General features: G+C 46.0%; 1 protein-coding gene across 6 annotated transcripts in view; it reads left to right on the top strand.

Moving 5' to 3' along the window:
- MIA2 (MIA SH3 domain ER export factor 2) overlaps positions 1-20,143 on the top strand; it is a 702,601-nt gene that overhangs the window by 658,038 nt on the left and 24,420 nt on the right. For all 6 annotated transcript variants that reach the window (XM_086937351.1, XM_086937350.1, XM_086937349.1 and 3 more), the window contains exon 27: positions 5,125-5,195. In XM_086937351.1, the coding sequence (XP_086793477.1) occupies positions 5,125-5,195 (71 nt within the window). The remainder of the gene's footprint in view (positions 1-5,124; positions 5,196-20,143) is intronic.

Below are 20,143 nucleotides of genomic sequence, written 5' to 3'. Positions count from 1 at the left end.
AAAACCATAGGTTTCAGCAACGTTATAGTTGGGAATTAGCATTCAAAAAACCTTAGAAAATCACTGAAAAAACCATAGGTTTCAGCCATGTTATAGTTAGGAATTAGCATTTAAAAAACCTTAAAAATTCACTGGAAAACCCATAGGTTTAACACATGTTATAGTTAGCTGGACATTTCACTCATACAAAACCATTGAAATTCCCCCGTTATAGTTAGTTCAGCTAACTATAACTCGTGCGCCCGCAATGCACTGCTGATGTCACATATTAAATCACTCATGACATGGTCAGTGACATCACTGATGACATCATCGTTGTGAAAGAGTGGCAGACCTCCTCTCATCGTAATATAACCTTGATACACATATTCAAAAATAGAAACTAAAATTTTCAAAAAAATGGAGATACCAACACCAGTTACAAGAACCTATTCAGTAATTCCAACATCTAAATACACATCCACTCATTCACCAACAGTTCTATATAGTCACTCATACATGTACTCACTCATCATATGTACTCGTACACCTATACATCCTGTTACACACCAATACTTCTCCATAAAGTTACACACACATACTCACACATGCAAATAAACTATCAAACATCCATTTACTTGCATATACAGCTATACACACACCACTACACTTACTTCTACAGAAACGTACACATACTTACTCTCTTAAACAATCACTTATAGAAACACATACTTATTTATACAGGAACTCTTCCAATCTCTCACTCTCACATATACTCACTTATATACATCAATACTCACATATACTAGTTTAAAACATATGTAGTTACTCATAAAGATACTATTGAGACAGTCATTCACTCACTAACACACCCATACACACACACTCATCCACCCATACAATCCTGCACACATGTGGTCTTCAAAACACATACAGTGAGTCAGTCATTCATGCATCTGTGCGCTAAGTAATACCCCCCACCAAACCATACAGACACTCATACTGATACTCAAAAAACCAACTAATAACCCATATAGACACTCATGTAACTACTCACCAACCCATGCAGCCACTTATACACAAAGTGAGACACTGATACAGATATTTACATATTTAAACATTACTCGCTAATACGTGTATTCACTAAGATACACTTAATAAGTCAGTAATACAATCAATTTTACCAAAAAAACATCCATTTAGACACTTATTTACCCATTTATTCTTCCATCGACCTTTAGATATACATATATAAAAAAAATATTTATTTTTCAGAAAGACACACATTCACTGGATGATGTCATCAGTGATGTCATTTGAGATGTCATCAGTGATGTAATATGTGACGTCATCACCAGTGCATTGCGGGCGCACAAGTTATAGGTGGCTGAACTAACTATAACGGTGGAATTTCAATGGTTTAGTATGAGTGAAATGTCCAGCTAACTATAACATGTGTGAAACTTATGTTTTTTTCAGTGAATATCTGTTTTTTAAATGCTAATTCCTAACTATATGAAACCTATGCATTTTTCAGTGAAAATATAAATATATATATATATATATATATATATATATATATATATATATATCCTAGAGCTTAGGAGGGCACTCGGCTGGGTTCCTGCCATCTGGCTGTCATTTTCCGTTTCCCTCGTTGTGCAACAAAACGTCTTCCTTGCCTTGCGCGTCTCGATGCAACAGCATCTTAATCATAGGCATGATATAATGACAGTTGTAGGAAGTGCTCTTTTTGTTTCCATTATTCAAATTGATAACCTGCCCAAAGTGGGCTTAACTCAGTTCATTTCTTGTGCATGATGGGACATGTAGTTCTTTATGAGCATTAATTGTTCCCTTCGTAGGGTCCTGCAACATTTAATAACTTTATCAGCTTGTCAACTTTGTAGGCTTTGGCACAATGAGGAAAATCCATTAAAGAGAGCTCCCTGCGCTGTTCGGTGAGAAGGGTTTCTCTCCTCAGCCCCTCTACGACGGGGCCACTGTGAATACTTTTGTTATCCAATTGCCCTAGAGCTTAGGAGGGCACTCGGCTGGGTTCCTGCCATCTGGCTGTCATTCTCCGTTTCCCTTGCTGTGCAGCAAAACATCTTCATTGCCTTACGTGTTTTGATGCAACAGTATCTTAATCATAGGCAGGATACAATGACAGTTGTAGGAAGTGCTCTTTTTATTTCCATTATTCAGAGTGTGTGAGTGTGAGTGTGAGTGTGAGTGTGAGTGTGAGTGTGAGTGTGTGTGTGTGTGTGTGTGTGTGTGTGTGTGTGTGTGTGTGTGTGTGTGTGTGTGTGTATAGATATATATATATATATATACACACACACTCCATCCAGCCCCCACAGAATCATTCACGGAAGGAGGCACGGACTTGAGGTAGTCAGGATTTGGCATCTGTTTATTCTCTCAGGTCACCCTCAATCCCAAAGTTAAGAGACGCGTTTTGGCTTACTAGAAGCCTTTATCAATCTTGTTGGAGCCATTTGTAAAAGCACAATATATAGCCCTTCCCAATTACAACATAAATAAACCTAGAAGACATACTATAAAAAAATATAACCACAATGTGGGCCCTATATAGCATATAGATCCATGCTTCCTGCAGCTGGGTATCAGCGTTGTTGAAGGTAGATCATATCCTATTGTCTCAGTTGCACAGTACATGTAAATAAATAGCACGAAATCCCAATGCTGTAAATTAAATGGGCAAATAATATAGCATGCTCAAAATGTAAATTGCCTGCCGCAATTGGTACATTAATGGTATATTAGATGCGCCGCCAAACTTCTCATCCTGTGTTACCAAAATGTAAAACGTGAAAAATATCAAAAACATTATATATATTTATCCAGTATTGGGGTATCTTTCATAGATTCACATGCCTGAATCCTTCTCCGTCGTCGAGGCGGGAGTCCCAGTGGGACTCCCGCCTCGACGACTGGGAATGATTCAGGCATGTGAATCTATGAAAGAAACCAATACTGGATAACTGAAGTTACAGGTAAGTAACTTGTTTTCTTATCCAGTATTTGGGTATCTTTCATAGATTCACATGCCTGAATCATTCCCCGTCGTCGAGGTGGGAGTCACACTGGGACTCCCGCCTCGACGACGGGGAATGATTCAGGCATGTGAATCTATGAAAGATACCAATACTGGATAACTGAAGTTACAGGTAAGTAATTTGTTTTCATCTCCAAAGTGGATTATGTTGTTGACGCAGTAGAGGTGAAAATTGTAAGAAGAGTACAACTTGTCTACTCTCGGATCCATGAATACAATCAGTACTGGAGGCGGAACATGTGAACTGGCAGAAATTGATAGATAGTGCCCCCATTTTACAATCCAGTTTTAGAAAGCTGTATGTTTTAAATTCTGTTTTAAAGAGAAAACTATAATATTCAAATACTTCAAATCCTGCCACATTACTGGACAGCAGCATTTCTATGCAGTAGCAAATCTAGTAAATACCTATCATTGTGTAACGTCGTGCATCAGTCCCACGTGCTGTTATTAGGGCTGCATGGGCTGAGAATCCTTCAAACCTTTAAACACCCCACTATGCTCTCAGCCTGCCAGAGTATTTCCCATACAGCCAGGCTGAGATAGCATGTAAGGTTTCTTCCATTCTGTTCTGGATGGTTTTGTTTCTTTATTTTATTTATTTTCAGAGTTTTCTATAGCGCGAACTTGAACCGATAGGTTATCAGAGCGCTTTACATAGCACCAGTTCCGTTACATGTTCTCACAGCAGTTTACATAGAATCAGTTACGTTGCACATTTGAGGATCTTGAACCGATTAGGTTGTCAGAGCGCTTTACATAAGACAGCATTCAATGTCCAGTGCCCTCCTCCGCCGTGTAGCGGGGGACCTCATCCAGCCCTCCGAAAGTCGTCGAGCTGTCGGGACTAGGCTCCTGGAATTTCAGCTGACTTAGGATTACACGCGTTACAAAAAGGTGCAAATAGAAAAGAAAAAAATTGCAAATGTACAAGAGATAGAATCACACGAGGAGGAGATACAAATGGATATACTCTAGGCCTATACTGGTCAGAGGCAATAAGAGAGACAGTAGGAAAGTCAGAAGGACAGTTTACATAGAAACAGTTACGTTGCACATTTGAGGATCTTGAACCGATTAGGTTGTCAGAGCGCTTTACATAAGACAGCATTCAATGTCCAGTGCCCTCCTCCACCGTGTAGCGGGGGACCTCATCCAGCCCTCCGAAAGTCGTCGAGCTGTCGGGACTAGGCTCCTGGGATTTCAGCTGACTTAGGATTACACGCGTTACAAAAAAGGTGCAAATAGAAAAGAAAAGAAAAATTGCAAATGTACAAGAGATAGAATCACACGAGGAGGAGATACAAATGGATATACTCTAGGCCTATACTGATCAGAGGCAATAAGAGAGACAGTAGGAAAGTCAAAAGGACAGTGAGAGATCACTAAAATGGCGGAAGAAAAAGTTAGTAGAAGAGGCACGTCATATATAGAAAATGGCGGGGAGTGCGGAGGTCCGAGTCCGAAGGTTAAGAAGAGAAGGCTGGCATAGCCAGCAGGTCCAGGGGGGGACAGGCAGTCCGCAGCAAAGTCGCAGCCTCATCGTTCAAGAGGAGCTGCAATAAACTTGAAAGTAATGGAGATTTGATAGCCACGCCTTTTGGGGGTTCTTAAAAACAGTAGGGGTGCAAGTTGAGCCACCGTGGATTCCTCCATTGAGGTTTTGGGTTCTGTTGTACCTCTCTGCGTGCAGAGGATTGATCAAAAACATTTTTATCTTCAGGTAAGTTATTTCTCTTTTCAGTGATCAAAACAACCTTACATTGGTTATTGATCAGATTCTTTTTTGAGTTTTAGGTCTTTTTGTTAACTGTAGTGCATCCATAATCTCAGCTGGGAATTTTATGCTTGATATGAAAAATTATTGATTTTTAAACTTAATTGGGAAAGCTGTTCTGGTCACGTTATGTCCTATGACCTTAAAGTGCTGCATTCAGTTAGCTATTTAAAGCTGGCAACATATTGGCTGGTGCATGGCTTTTACTGTGTATTTATATACATGAGCTCATTTTAAACACAGATGGGTGCATTTAAATAGTCTCTTTTTCTCTCTCTATTTACAGATGGACAGTTGTCTATGGAAAGCAGTTTATTAAATGACTCAAATAGAAATGGTGCCAATGAAAACCACAGTGTAAGTACCCAGACAAGGCAATAATACGAAAGGAACAATAAATACTTTTCTCACTTATTTTGAACGTGATTGAAAATGCTAGTCTCTTCAGCAGGCACAAACTGATAGTATTCATTTATTTGAAAAGTTTTATACAGCGCTTGCTAGACCCGGAGGTATCGGAGCACTTTACATGAGAAAGAGCATTGTTTCAGAACATAGTTACAAAGTTACATCAGTTGCAAGTAACGTAGTTCCATGAGTTACCAAAGCGTAGTATAAACATTAGAAAGAAGAACAGGCAAGGGGAGAGAAACTTTGGGGGAGGGGGCAGGAAAGGAACAGGGGAGGTAGACAAAGACTAATAGAGGGAAGTAAGGAGGGAGGGAATAGTAAGTGCTCTGATTTGAAGTACTCTAGTATAAATTGAAGAGATTCCAACCTTTGCCTCTCATTCTCCTTTACTTCTGTGCTTCCATTTGTAACTGATTAACTGTTACAGAAGGACTGCTGACTGCACACGACCTGCTCCACACAGAGCTCTTATACAATTGTAGGAGTTTCCAGTTAAAAGACCCACAAGGCAACAGAGGCTGTGAGGGTAGTCTACAACCGTTATGACTCCAGCAAATGTGAAACCGGGTTTCCCATGTCCTACCCAGCCTCTTTGCTTACAGTGTAGCTAGCTTAGATGGCTCTTGCTCCTAATGCCATTCATTTACTGCAACCACAAAGGAAGGATGAGAGTAATACAGGGAGCTGCAAGGAACTTCACATGCCTACTTTCTCAGTAACCCTAATCTGTAAGAGAAGTGCACCAGTGATGCACTTCACACACTTTCATTTTTTACAGTCATTAGTTACTCCATCCGTACTTGAAACTAATTATTTTATGTGTGTGTAGTATTGTTTAAGAGCATCACCCTCTACCCTTTATTGACACTGGCCACCTCAACCAAACTTAATTTACAAAATGCTTCTGAACAGGTGTTATTGTCCAACCATCTCATCCAGACGGCATATCTTTATACCCAGGCAGTGGCAGATATTTGGCCTCAGCACAGTTGGATGATTGGCAGCTTTTCCCATTCAGCAATACTCAAACAAGACCTGAGAAAAGCCATCACTTACCCCAGTTGTTTCTTATTCCACAAAGCAGACTCTGTTGCTGCACTTCTTTCTCATCATGTACACACTGCAGCCAGGGCTAAATACATCCTCTACAAACGGAGAGATTTACTTGCTAGAAAGCATAATTGGATTGCCTGGTGTCAAAACTATATAAATCCTGCCAGTTCATTCTTCTTCCAGAAAACTTGCCAAATTACTGCACTTCCTTAACAGCACTGCTGCCAGGGTTACTGACACATAACACATCCTCTACAAAAAGGGGCACAAGTTTCTTTCCAGATATCATTATTGTCTCACTTGGTATCCATATTATGCTAATCCTGCTTATAAGACTGGTTACAACATTAATTACAAAATGTGTAATGCCAACAGCAGAAATACATCTCTCCAGTAAAAACAATTGTACTAGCCAAATATTTAATGTAGTCAAGGGCTATCATTTTCGACATATAGACAATCTGCTGTTCCGGGATCACAAGCTCTATGTGGCTGTTTGTCTGTGTTCATCTTTGTTACTGGACAAGATTAGAAGTTACCTTATTTCTTCACTAGCATTGTCTTCTCTTCTTCACACCCACCTGCTCTTAGCTATCCATTCCCACTTTTCCCTCTACTTATTGAATCTTTCTCCTCTCACCATTATCTTCACAGAAAGTAAGCCTAAGACATTAGAGACCACTCCACCTTTGAAGTCTGCTCGGTCATCAATCTTAAATATGATATTTCTGTTTCCCCTATCATTAGGGAATTATTTTGTGCCCAATGCTTGAAAGTGGGGTGTAGCCCTTTCCATAATAAGCCCAAAGCAGACCCCACCGGCTGGCCAGTTATCAACATGTCTTGTTTCTACTCAGCACATCTCTAATCCTTCAGATCTCTGTAGACACAGAGGCCTGTAGATTTATTGACAAGAAACATTTGCTCAACTCCATGCAAGTTGGGGTTTGTCCACGCCACATACTGGACTCCGCAATAGTGGCAGCCATTGCCTATCTTTGGCTAATGCTTGATATGGGGGTTTAGTAACACCCTAATTTTATTTTGGTTCCTCCTGCCTCCCACACTGCCCCTATTCTCCTAGACAGTCTTTCTGAGATTATAGTTAGAGGCACTGTTCAAAATGGTTAACCTTGTGTTCGTGGCATTTGTGCTGTAGATACACATACTTTTGGGTCCGGATATTAGCAAGTTATTTTACTCCGAAGAAGTCTTTCCAGTCATGAGGTAAGGTGACTCCTCCTTTCAGTGAAAGTGAGCATGGGCATTTACTCCATTGTTAGATTGTTTTTTCCGCCATCGGGTTCGGACCTGCGGCACTCTGATTCGAAAACCGTGCTTTGGGTTCCCCTCAGTGCGCAATCCCCTCTACCCTCAACAGTATGTACGGGTTTCCCTGTTCTCCGAATATCAGATCACTCAACAAACTCCATATTCGATTGAAAACTTTGTGGGCAGCTGTTGGGCCTTGGCGCGTCAAGCCAGCCTTCTGCAGATGGAACAGACTCCATTCCAATTCTGTCCTGGGTGCCACCCCAAGTACCCTCGCACCGACATACATAGAGTTTGTAACTAGTGCCTCTCTCCAGAGCAAATGGAGGAAGCTTGCGATGTTTGTAAGTCATTTTGGTACATGAAGACGCTACGCGATATTTAACTCGATGATGAGAGATGCAGCGACAAAGCATCCAACACACTCTGGATATCTTCAACCAAGGAGAGGTCAAAGCGTCTGCCGCAGAAGAAGAGGCCCTCTCCGGTCCAGAGTCCGATTCAGAGATCAATCTGGAGTCCGAAGATGTGCCTCAGGAACAGGGTGCCATGAGTACCAAAGACTCTTTGCCCCCTAAATCCTCTTTCAAAACTCATAAGGCTACGGCACCACCTCTGCCTTCTGGCCAAGAAGGTACCGAAACAATGTTTCTGGCGCCCCGCCTTCCGGCTCGGCACCGAAACAGGCCTTCTGGCTCGAGACAGAGTCAGCCGAAATTACCACCGCATCTGAAATCATCCAGCTCCAATGACAAATCTGGTTTGAAGCCTAACCTTCCGCTTCAAAACACAAACATACTTCGGAGCTGAAACATTCTAAAGACAAGTTGATTTCGACACTAATATCCAAGGACAATGTTCTCAAGCCTCCAGAACCAATTTTAGACATTCTTAAAGCCAAATTGGATCCCAAACAAAAGAAAATTTATATTACTCATGATACTAGATATATTTTTGCTAAAAATCTAGCAAAACACAAGCTTATTGAAGAGGACACTTCTGATAAGATTCCCTTAAAGAAGAAGGAGGACATGGTTACGAGCCATGTTTATCCTGCCCCACAACCCTCTCTACTCCACCATCTCCACAATTATTAATTGAAGGTCCATTACACTTAACACCTCCAGGATCTCCACATACAGATTCAGATGTGGCTCAGGGTAATGATGATACTCATTTACCTGCAGACCCATGGAATGATTACACCATTGACCCTCCAGTAGACAATGAGCCAGACTTTTATCCTGCAAAACCATCAACACCAGATTGTAATATAGCTTATCAACAGCTCATTGCCAGAGCGTCAGAGTCTCATGGGGTACAATTACATGAAGAAACATTAGAAGAGGACTCTCTATTTGAAACACTTGAGTCCACTCATAGGTCAAGTCAAACACTCCCTATTCCCTATGCTTAATGGAATGCTGAGACATGCAGATGATATATTTAAAGACCCTGTCAGAGCACGTATTTTAACTCCAAGGGTAGATAAAAAAATATATATAAACCCTCACCTTCAGATCCAGTGTTTATTAAGGGACAATTACCTCTTGACTCCCTAGTAGTGTTTAATCCTCACAAAAGAGCGAACTCGCAAACCTCTGGGGATGCACCTCCCTCAGAAAAAGAATCCAAACTTATAGATGCCTCTGGAAAACGAGTAACTGTTCAAGCCGCTTACCAATGGTGCATTGCAAACACACAGGGCCGACTAGGTAGGTACGACAGGGCACACTCGGAGGAGATGGAGCACCTGCTCCAATATCTCCCAGTTGAACATAAAACTGAAGCACAGCATTTAGTTGAAGAGGGGAATCTCATCTCTAACGCCTCAAAAAGATGTGCTTTAGACGCAGCTGACACTGCAGCTAGGGAGATCATTACCAGCATTCTCCTTAAAAGGCATGCATAGCTTAGAATCTCGGGGTATAAGCCTGAGGTTCAACAGTCCATTTTTAACACCCACTTTGACAAGGAACACCTGTTTGGTCCTGTAGTCAACCAATCCTTAGAAAAGATGAAAAAAGACACAGAAGTGGCAAAATCCATGGGAGCGCTCCAGTTCCCATCCAATAGAGGCTCCTTTCGCCGCTTATTTTACACAACAACTTGCAAACATCCGGACCCAACACTAGATGGCAGAAGTATGCAAGAAGTAGGCACTAGATGGCAGAAGTATCTAAAGTTCTACATGCCAAGAATAGGGTAAGTAACATTATCATTATATTTGATCCATTCCTAGGCAGTTTACACCTACCCCTCCATATTACCTTCAAACCAATACATTGCAGGGTTCCTTCCCAAAGCCTACTCCTTCTACCTTCACTAGGAGTAAATCCCATTTGTGTTTGTCAGCCATTGCCACTTGGGTGAATTCCAATTCTCTAAAACTGGAGATTGATGAGACTGAAATACAAATCCTCACCCTTAGTGGCACTTTGGCTTGGTGGTAGCCTTCATTTGGATCTCCACCTACATCTTGTAACACTTGTGATCCTGTTTGGTTCCAGCTTGTTACTCAAAACAGTTGACTTCATCCTGTTTACTTAGCCTTTAAATGTTGAGGGAAATCCTTCCCCTTTCACCATACAGACATGTAAAATATCTATTATTCATCCTTCAAAGTATATATAATGCTGCAGACAGGTTACTTTTTGGAATCCATGATACGCTACAAGTCCACTCATATCAAGAAGACCTCACTGGTTCCATGTTAGTAAAAGAATTAAATTAAATTACAAGAAATCATTTAGAGTTTGTAATCCTAGATTTGTTCTCCTGTCTTTTTTTGGTCCGATTTAAATTAGGCATCTGTTGTGCTGGAATAGATGGCAGTTCCTTTTTTGTCTTCTAAACTTTTGAATGTCCTACCTTTCTGCTTGCTTAACCAACCAAACCACTTAATTTTTCTCACCTTCTTAAGACTTGGTTCTTTTTCAGCACTGTCACCCTCTAATCTGTACTGCTGTGTAAACATGAATTAAATGAATACAGCTCCCACTATTTTTCCTCTGTACGTGACTCCATTGACAGAACGGGCCAGGTAGGGCAGATACCTGCCCCTCTGGATCAGCCAGTAGTCCAAGAATGTTCATCTTGCCCTGACTATAGCAGTTAGTGATTTGTATATCATCCGAATCAATGAGAGTCTCTCATAAACAAAATGTCTCCTTTCCTGGCCATGGAAAAAGAAGAAATGCGATAGCTCAGGATATCAATGCTTTTTCCTTGTCCAGACCTTAGCTGAAATGGCTTTATGAGGCTGGCTAAATTAGCCGGTTTACAGTGTTTACAATCAGATTCAGGTTTTCATTATATACTGCCTTTTGCACTTCTGATTCATTCTCTGAACGGTTAACTACAGCACAGTGGGGTATGTTATGTGGATGACATCCAGTCTTGAGGGACCACACCACTAACCACCCATTAAATCCTATTTGCCAATAACTCACTCTAAATCTTTATTGTGCTTTAAAGTGGGTAAAGGCTTACATGATGCACAATTGCTTGGGTTTCCCCTGTGTTCAAAGACCATACCACTATTAATAGCCTCCATCTCCAAATAATTGAGCCAGGAATTGGTGCAGGGATGTAGAAATAACTGTAGGCGATATGGGCACAGTGGTGTTTTTGTTTTGTTTTTTTCTTTTTATTCCAGTGATAAGCGGAATTCTATTTTATTTTGCAATCCTTCAATAGCCAGCATGATCCTATTGAGGACTTTGATATTTAGGTGAAGTCAAGACTTCTAGGTAGTCATCACTGCGATTTGTGTGAAACAATTAAAAGTTGGACATAAAACACTTTCTAGTATACCTAAAAAAAAATGTTTTCCAGTGCCCTGGCATGTGACTTCTGGAACCAACAGGCATGTGATTTCAATCTTAAGACCTCAATACAAATCATTAATTGCCAGCAGACATCGGTTTTACCATGTTTTCCTGGCAGTGTATTCCTAGAATTCAGATCACCTTAGTCGATCCAGGAAGTCCCAGAATTCAATTGTAGCATCCAGTACTTGCAGGGCCATCAAGTGACAGCCAACCCAAGACCAAACCTCCAATCTGGTTGAATCAAAGATTATCCCATGTCCATCTCAAGGTTGGGTGCATCGCCTAGAGGAAATTCACTTGGATGCTATACTTGTTAATGTAAGCAAGCAAGTGATGTTGCTTTGTGTCTCATCTTGCCTCTAACTTTCCATCTTAAACATATATGGGCCACTAATCAAGCCATTTAGTACAAGATTTGTGACCTTGAGGTCCTCTTGCACCAGCTCTCTTTTAGTCAGTGAGCATTTGCAGCCCACTTGGACATAAAGGAGTATCACATTAAGCAATTGTGAATACTGTAAGTAAACCATGTATATCCTAATCATGAACTTTGAATAATACCTTCCCAACTTCAAGGGCTATCCTTTACCAACAATACCCAATCAGAAGCTTTAATCTAGGGTACATATAGAATTCAGTGGCGATCTTACTGTATGAGCATTTCGACCCCCATACCCACAGTTGTTTCTTGCTGCAATTGGGCATTTGGAAATAGGTCTTTACAATGACACATTGTTAGATTTGTCCCTTTCTGCAAAGCCATCCCCAAACGTTTTGCCTATTACCTTCTATTCTTCTGACATCGTTTTCGTTGGCTCTAGGATTCTGGGCACTTTACCACTGCTGATCAGTGCTAAAGTGCATCTATAAATTGTGATATGATTGGTTCTCCATGATTGCCATATTTGATTTACTGGTAATCCCCTAGTAAAGTTCACAGTGTCTGCCAGGGCCTGTAAATCAAATGCTTCTAGCATTGTGTCTCTTGCTTTCTTGCACTAAGTGCGCCGGGTATGCCCAGGCGTGGGTCCCGGGCTCTCCGTGCCACTGGATTCATGCTATCCTGGCTGATGAGGGGTGAAACACCGAAACCGGTCCTAGGATGCTTTTCTACGGTCCAGGGAGGACCTGGCTTGGCAGTTTGGGATGGACTGTTCCTATGAGGCACAGGGTCAAGACTGATTTGCATATGGCCAGGTCTAAACTAGGGTGGCACGTTGAACAAAAGAATGATGGATTTAACTCAGATCTCTTGACTGGGGTGAATGTTTTGATTTGTTCTGCATTCCGTCCATCAATTGTGTGTCTTTTACTAGCAGGCTTACAGCACTGGTTGTGCCACCCACATAAGTAGACCTGTAAATATGTCTGAGACCTACCACTGTACTGTCTGCATGCACAGTTGTAAACTGCCATGTTTTCCTGGCAAGTGCACCCACTTACCAGGCCCAAACCTTCCCTTTCCTTCTATGTGAGGCACCCCTAAGATAGGCCCCAGGTACCCCCATGGTCAGGGTGCAGTATATGTGAAAGGTAGGACATGTACTGGGGTGTGAGTGACATGTCCTGATAGTGAAATACTGTGTATTTCGTTTTTTTTTTTTACTATTGAAAGGCTATCTGTCCCATAGCCTTATCATTGGGTTTGTACTGTAATATTTTTTACACGCTTAACTTTCAATAGAGACTAGAAAGAAAATTAAGTTTAGACTATCTGAGCTCAGAATTTATTAACGCATCTTTTGGTAAAGGTGGTTTTTAAATTCTTAGGTTGAAAAGGGCACTTTTAGAAAGTGGGAATTTTCTTACTTTACCATTATGAGTGCCTTTGGCTGTTTGTGTTTTCAGTGTCTGGTGTTTGAGTAACAGGAGCTCGGATGTGCATTCACTCTAGACAGTCACGGGAGGGGGGGGGGTTTTGAGGTGTGCCCTACCTCGCCTGAGTGACTCATCGCAGGGCTGAATAGACCTGGTCTGCATTTAGCTTGATCCTGAATAGGCTGCTTCTCCTTTTTCACAATGCTGTCTCTACCCCCCTGTGGTCATGCTGCACCAGGGAAGACCGGACTTTTCTGGACTAGTTTCAGAGACCCGTAGAGCACAGAGAACAATGACAGTTTGGGGTATAATTATTACACCTAGAACCCCAGGACTTTAGATTACTTCAAGGGACAAGACGACCCAGCCAAGATGAAGAGCGTAAGGACTGTGTGTGGAGCGCTGCCTTTTCTGAGTGAGGGGTGGGTTGGCCTGCAGTTGCTGCTTCTGTCTGTTGTGGAGGAAGAGGACTGATTCTTTTTGCCCTGCTGTGGTATCCTGCTTGCGAAGAATCTCCAAGGGCTTGTGTGTGCTAGCCTCCTGTTGGAAGTGTCAGGGATACAAAAGACTTCAGGAAACATCTTTACTATATCTATGAAGGACCTGCCTGGGAGGAGAGCTGGAGAAGCTGTGTGAGGAGCGCTGCCCCTGATGTGTGTGAGATGGTAGGACGGCATTCAGTTGCTGCTCCTGCCTGGAGAAGGGAAAGGACTTGACTGTTCTTCACCATTTTAGTAAAAAGACAGCCTGCAGGAGCATTGGAGTTTCCAGAGTAAAGTATTTGAAGAGGTTTTGTTCTGCAGGAACCTGGTGGCGAATGCTGTGTTCTTAATTTCCTTGATTTTAAAGCAAAGCACGTGTGGCGCACTTTAATTGACCTCCCAGCGCGGTGAGGCCGACATTTGCCAATCCTCAAGAGCAGATCAAATCCCTCCGTCAGTGCTGCTGCTAGTCAGGGGAGTCAGCACGAAGAAAAGCTCCCAGTGTTGCCAGACATCCAACGTATCTGCCGGAGTCCGGTGCTGTTGCCCCAGCAACCACCAGGAAATGCAGAGAGGAGTGCCTGCTTCAGGGCGGTGCAAGGCACTCCCCATGTGACAGAGGAGGAGCCCAGCCCTCTCCACACCAGTCACCCCAGCAGGCCAATGCCCCGCTGGCTGGCGCTACTTGTTTGTCGCCCCCCGGAGCCTTCTCCACAGAGGCCTAAACCCACAAAGCAGGAGAAGCACAGGCGGGAGACTCCTGACGCTGTGTTGCTCGACCACATCCAACTCCGACTTGCCCGGATTGTGGGTGAGCCTGGTTGTTTTATAAGAAGGGGGGACCCGGCAAGGTCCCCTCACCGGCTGCGGCTGTGTTACTCTGTAGCAGCTGCTTCACTGTGTAATCACAGGCAGCTGCCTCACAGGTGGGCAGGCATTGTCGGGGTTGGGTGCTGGATCCCGGGAGAGGTCTTGTGCATGTTCTTGAATCTTCTCCTGCAGCTGCAACGTGCAATCATGCCTTTGGGGGGCATTTGACAAACAAACTCAGATAGCTGTTTGGGGTGGCAATCCTCAACAGAGGTCCTGATGCTGCTCATGCTATTTGGCAGTTACCATACAGCCTATACAAGAAGCGCTGGGGCAACATATTTGAAGGTACAAGATGTAATACGTGCACAATGGTATCTGGGGATTATGTATGGGGTAACTGTACTTTTTCAGATCATAATGGTATGGTGTACGCCTTATACTGGTCAAAATAGCACATATTATGTTCAGGACCTGTATAATGTTTTCCCAAACGTTTTTATGACCTATGCAAGTTAGGAATACTTACCTCAGTTCTCTAATGTGATGTCATGATAATTGCCTTTGTGTTTTGTATGGTCTACATGTATTATGACACCTGTCTAGTGGCACAGTGATTTATGTGAGTGGTGTTTTAAATATGCTTTACATACTACCAAGTAATTTATGATTTATGTGAAATTATGATAAGCGACTAGTGGCACCGTGATTTAGGTGATTGTGGTCTAATGTGTTTTTATCAGTAATGCACAGGATATTTTATATATCTTTGTGTGGAGTCTCTTTTTGTGATGTGCCTTGGTATTCACTAGTGTTGGTGTGTTGTGCAAACGCTTTACACATTGCCTCTGGGATAAGCCTGACTGCTCTGCCAAGCTACCAAGGGGGTGAGCAGTAGTTATCGTGGTTGTGTAACTCCCTTACCCTCACTAGAGAGGTGGGGTCTGCCTGGCTTAGGTGTATACCCTAGCCAACCAGAAACTCCATTCTAACACACATCGTTTCTTAACTGTCTTTGAGAGGGAAAATTATGTAAAGTTGTAATTAACCTGTAAAATTCATCATGCTGTTGAGAAATGGATTATAATCACACAGATACAATGGGTGTTTGTACATCTTTGCAATCACTGCATATTTCCATTGAAAACAGAACATCTTTCTACTTGTCTTCTTTCTACAGCTGCATGTTTAGGGCAAATAAATCCTAACGCAGAATGAGAGGTATGATCTGTGATATTACAGGGACCTCTTCAAGACATTCAGTGGCACTACTAGGTTCTTCATGACTTGTAGTGGAAATGCGTCTGATAGCAAAGAGTTCAAAGTCTTCCATTTTGCTTCGTATATTTTTTTATCTGAAAGAAACAGGTTAGTATTAGATTCCTTACCTTAGAATATCCGCAGGCGTCAGTCTGGATCCAGAAACTTTTGCGTAGCAGTACCCCTGCGCGTCGTCTGCAGGCGTCCCCTGCGGCTCCGCGTCCGTCGTCGACGGACAGCCGAAGACGGCTGAAATGCCAGAAACCGGTCCCCGGTAGCTTGTCTCCTTTCTGGTGAAGAATTGGCTTGGTAGTTTAGTCTGCCCTGTTCCCATGATGCACTGGGCCAGGGACAGACTGATTTGCATATAGCCAGGTTCTGAGCAGGGATGGTGCAGTGAGATAAATAACGGTGATGGATCAAGCCCTGATCTTTGGACTGGGTAAGAGTGGTCTGCTTAATTCAGACACTCTGTTCATCACCACCCCCTTTTCTGAATCGTGCGCCGTGATGACGTCGCTGGAGTATATAGACGCCGCCTCCGCGCGCTGACGTCAGTTCTTTGTACACAGCTTTTCCGCGCCAGAACACGCAGAGCCATGTAAGAACCAACACTGGTGCCAATTGAAACTAGGGCCCTGAAAGGGATGTCCTTAACCCTAGGTATCAGTTCGCAGAACGGGGAGGATGGGTGGGGCGGTAAGGAATCTAATACTAACTACTGTTACTTACAGATATATCGTTACCGAAGGTAAGTAACTTGTTCATCTGAAAGAAACAGGTTAGTATTAGATTCCTTACCTTAAAATAGATACCCCAGCTTTTGCGTAGCAGTACCCCTGCGCGTCGGTAGGCGTCGTCTGCAGACGTCCCCTGCGGCTCCGCGTGCGTCGTGCGCCGTGATGACGTCGCTGGAGTATATAGACGCCGCCTCCGCGCGCTGACGTCAGTTCTTCTTTTTTCCCCGCCAGTTAGCGCAGATCCGAGAAGTGCAGTACTCCGGTCTTTTGACCAAGTTTTTGATCTTTGATCTTTTTTGACTATTCTTACGGTGCCGGTAGGATGCCCGGTTTTAAGAACTGTGACGACTGTGACCGTACGATGTCGGTCACGGACCATCACCGACTCTGCCTCCGGTGCCTGGGCCCCGACCACGACGTGCACTCCTGCGTCGATTGCCGGGCCTTGACGAATAAGGCTAGACGGGAGCGGTCCCGCAAGCTGCTCGAGCTCCGGGTGTCGGCCCCGCGTCGAGAGCGGTCCCGGTCCGGCCGGAGGTCAAGGGAGCGATCGAGGGAGCGGTCGCGGAGCCGTCAGGAGCGCTCCGGGAGTCGTCACCATTCCTCTGGTTCCTCAGGTAGGAAGCACAAGAAGTCGGGGCGTCGTCATCGTACCCCCGACTCCCCCCCCCGACGCTCGCGCAATGCGGCCGGGGGTTCGGGTGGCCCCACCCCGCGGCTCCGCGTGAGTCACCGGCGCAGCCTGCTCCATACCCTGCGGTCCCTGGGCAAGGCGCGTCGCCCGAGGAGATAGAAGCGTTCCTCATGGCCATGAGGGCCCTGTCTCCGCCGGCGGGTTCTGCGGTGCCTTCGGGCCCTGTGATCCCGTCCGGGGGCCCTAGCGGTTCGGGTGCTCCTGCCTCGACGCCGTCGGGTGCTCCGGCCCCGGCGCCGCAGGGGCCCTCAGGGTCGATGCCGGCTGGTCAACCGGCCTCTCCGGCGCCGATTCCATCGGGGCAACCCCTGGCGCCGCCCCCGCGCGGCGTCGGTTCTCTGGCGCCGGCCCCCATTCCCTCTCCGACTCCGGATACGGAGTCGGACCGGCGTCGTACGACGCAGAGTCCGACGCCGATGGGGCCTGTGCACCCCGAGGAGCCGGTCTACATTGTTGATTCCGAGTATGGTGAAGATGTAGATTACGGAGAGGGGTGGGAGGGGTCTGAGGACCCTCTGACCCGCGAGTGTCAGTACGACGTGGACTGGACGGGTGACTTGGGTGACGCCAGTGGTCTGGATGACTCCCCTAACCCTGGCTTTGTCTCGCCTCCTACCGTGGCTTCGGAGGAGGGGGCAGCTTATTCAGTGGTGTTGATGAGGGCTGCCAAGGCCCTAAACCTTGTGCTCCCCGTCGCGGCCGTGAGGACTAACATCCTCACTGAGGTCCTCAAACCGCCGTCATGCCCACAGGAGCCACTGCTGCCGTTCAACGAGGCCTTAACTGACGTTCTTTTGGGCACGTGGTCCAGGCCCGCTTCAGGTTCACCTGTTGATAGGAACGTGGCCAGACGCCACCGTCCGTGTTCGGACGACCCCAAGTTTCTGTCCACCCATCCCACCCCTGAGAGTCTGGTGATCCAGGCCTCCACTTCCCAGACCGCATTCCCGTCGGCCCCGCCCGACAGGGAATTAAAGAGGTACGACCAGTATGGCAAAAAGGTCTTCTTGTCCCTGAGTCTGGGACTGCGGTCTTGCAACACCGCGTGCCTCTTGGGCCGTTACACCCACTCTCTATGGGATACGGTCGCGGACCTGCTGCCTGAATGCCCGCCGGAGGTACGGGCTAAGCTCGGCAAGGCTATGATTGAAGGCCGAGACGCAGCAAGATACTCCATCAGGTGTGGTCTTGATACAACCGACTCACTGGGCAGAGCGATGTCACGACGGTGGCGATTCGTCGCCACGCCTGGCTGAGATCCGCCAACTTCTCTGCAGATGTCCAGAATGCATTGATGGACATGCCGTTTGATGGCAGTCGCCTGTTTGGCGACAAAGCGGACCACGCGCTGGAGCGCTTCAAGGACTCCAGGGTCACGGCCAAGTCCTTGGGTCTCTCGACCCAGCGCCAGCAAACGGGTTCGTTTCGCTCCTTTCGTGGCCAAGGAAGGGGCGGTCCCACACGTGCTGCCAGCCACGCACCGCAACAGACTTATCAACGCGGTGGCGGCCGTGAAAACCGCCGTGACGGCGGTCGGGGACAGCGGCGAGGTCAGACCACACCTCCCCCCGCAGCATCCGCCTCTAAATCCTCCTAGTCCGTGCTTTCAGGCCCATGTGACGCCGGTGGGTGGCAGGGTTCGCCATCACCTCTCCCACTGGCGCACAATAACATCGGACAGGTGGGTGCTGCAGCTCGTCCGAAGGGGCTACTCCCTCCCCTTCGAGACCGCTCTTCCAGCCATGCCACCGCAGAACCACCTTGTGTCGGGGGACCACTTGACACTTCTGAAGGAGGAAGTTACGGCCCTCTTGGCCAAGGGGGCCATCGAGCGCGTTCCTGGGCCAGAAGTAGGACGTGGTTACTATTCCCACTACTTTCTGGTGCCCAAGAAGGACAAAGGGGGCCTACGTCCTATCTTGGATCTAAGGAACGTCAACGGCTTCCTCCGGAAGGAGAAGTTCAAGATGTTGACTTTGGCTCAGGTCTTGGCTGCTCTAGACCCGCAAGACTGGATGGTAGCGTTGGACTTGCAGGATGCGTATTTTCACATCCCCGTCCTGCCGGCCCACCGGCGTTACCTGCGGTTCACGGTAGGCCACGAGCACTTTCAGTTTATCGTGCTCCCCTTCGGCCTTACCAGCGCCCCACGGGTGTTCACAAAGGTGATGGCGGTGGTCGCAGCCCATCTGCGCAGGTCAGGGGTTTCGGTCTTCCCCTACCTAGACGACTGGTTGCTGAAGGCGGGCTCGCGCCAGACAGTCGTCCACCACCTTCAGATGACGGCAGACCTCCTGCACGAGGTGGGGTTTTCCATCAATGTGCCGAAATCACACCTGTGTCCCTCTCAAAAGCTCCTTTTCATCGGAGCGGTTCTCGTCTCGGCGCAGTTTCGGGTTTATCCTCCGGAACGGCGGGTCCGCGATATACAGGCTTTGATTCCCATCTTTCAGCCGTTATCCCGGGTTTCAGTCAGGTTGACGCTGCGGCTGCTGGGACTGATGGCTTCCTGCATCCTTCTGGTGCATCACGCCCGGTGGCGGATGCGGGCTCTGCAGTGGGACCTGAAGTTTCAGTGGGCCCAGCATCAGGGCAACTTGTCCGACCATGTCCTGATCTCGGAGGGCACTGCGAGACAACTGCAGTGGTGGCTTACGGACCGCGATTGGGTCAGAGGCAGATCCCTCTCCCTTCCCCAACCGGAGCACGTTGTTGTGACGGACGCGTCCCTCCGGGGCTGGGGAGGTCACTTGGGAGAGGCGGAGATCAGAGGCATCTGGTCTCTGGCGGAGTCCCGGCTCCATATAAACCTGTTGGAGCTACGGGCGATTCGTCTGGCACTGAAGGCATTCCTCCCCTTTGTCAGCGGGAGTGTAGTGCAGGTGTTCACGGACAACACCACTGCCATGTGGTACTGCAACAAACAGGGCGG

This window comes from Lissotriton vulgaris, chromosome 9 (genome assembly GCF_964263255.1).
Source record: "Lissotriton vulgaris chromosome 9, aLisVul1.2, whole genome shotgun sequence".
In the NCBI taxonomy this organism is placed as follows: domain Eukaryota; kingdom Metazoa; phylum Chordata; class Amphibia; order Caudata; family Salamandridae; genus Lissotriton; species Lissotriton vulgaris.
Note: the sequence above shows the minus strand (reverse complement) of the source record. Positions and strands in the feature narration are given on the sequence as shown.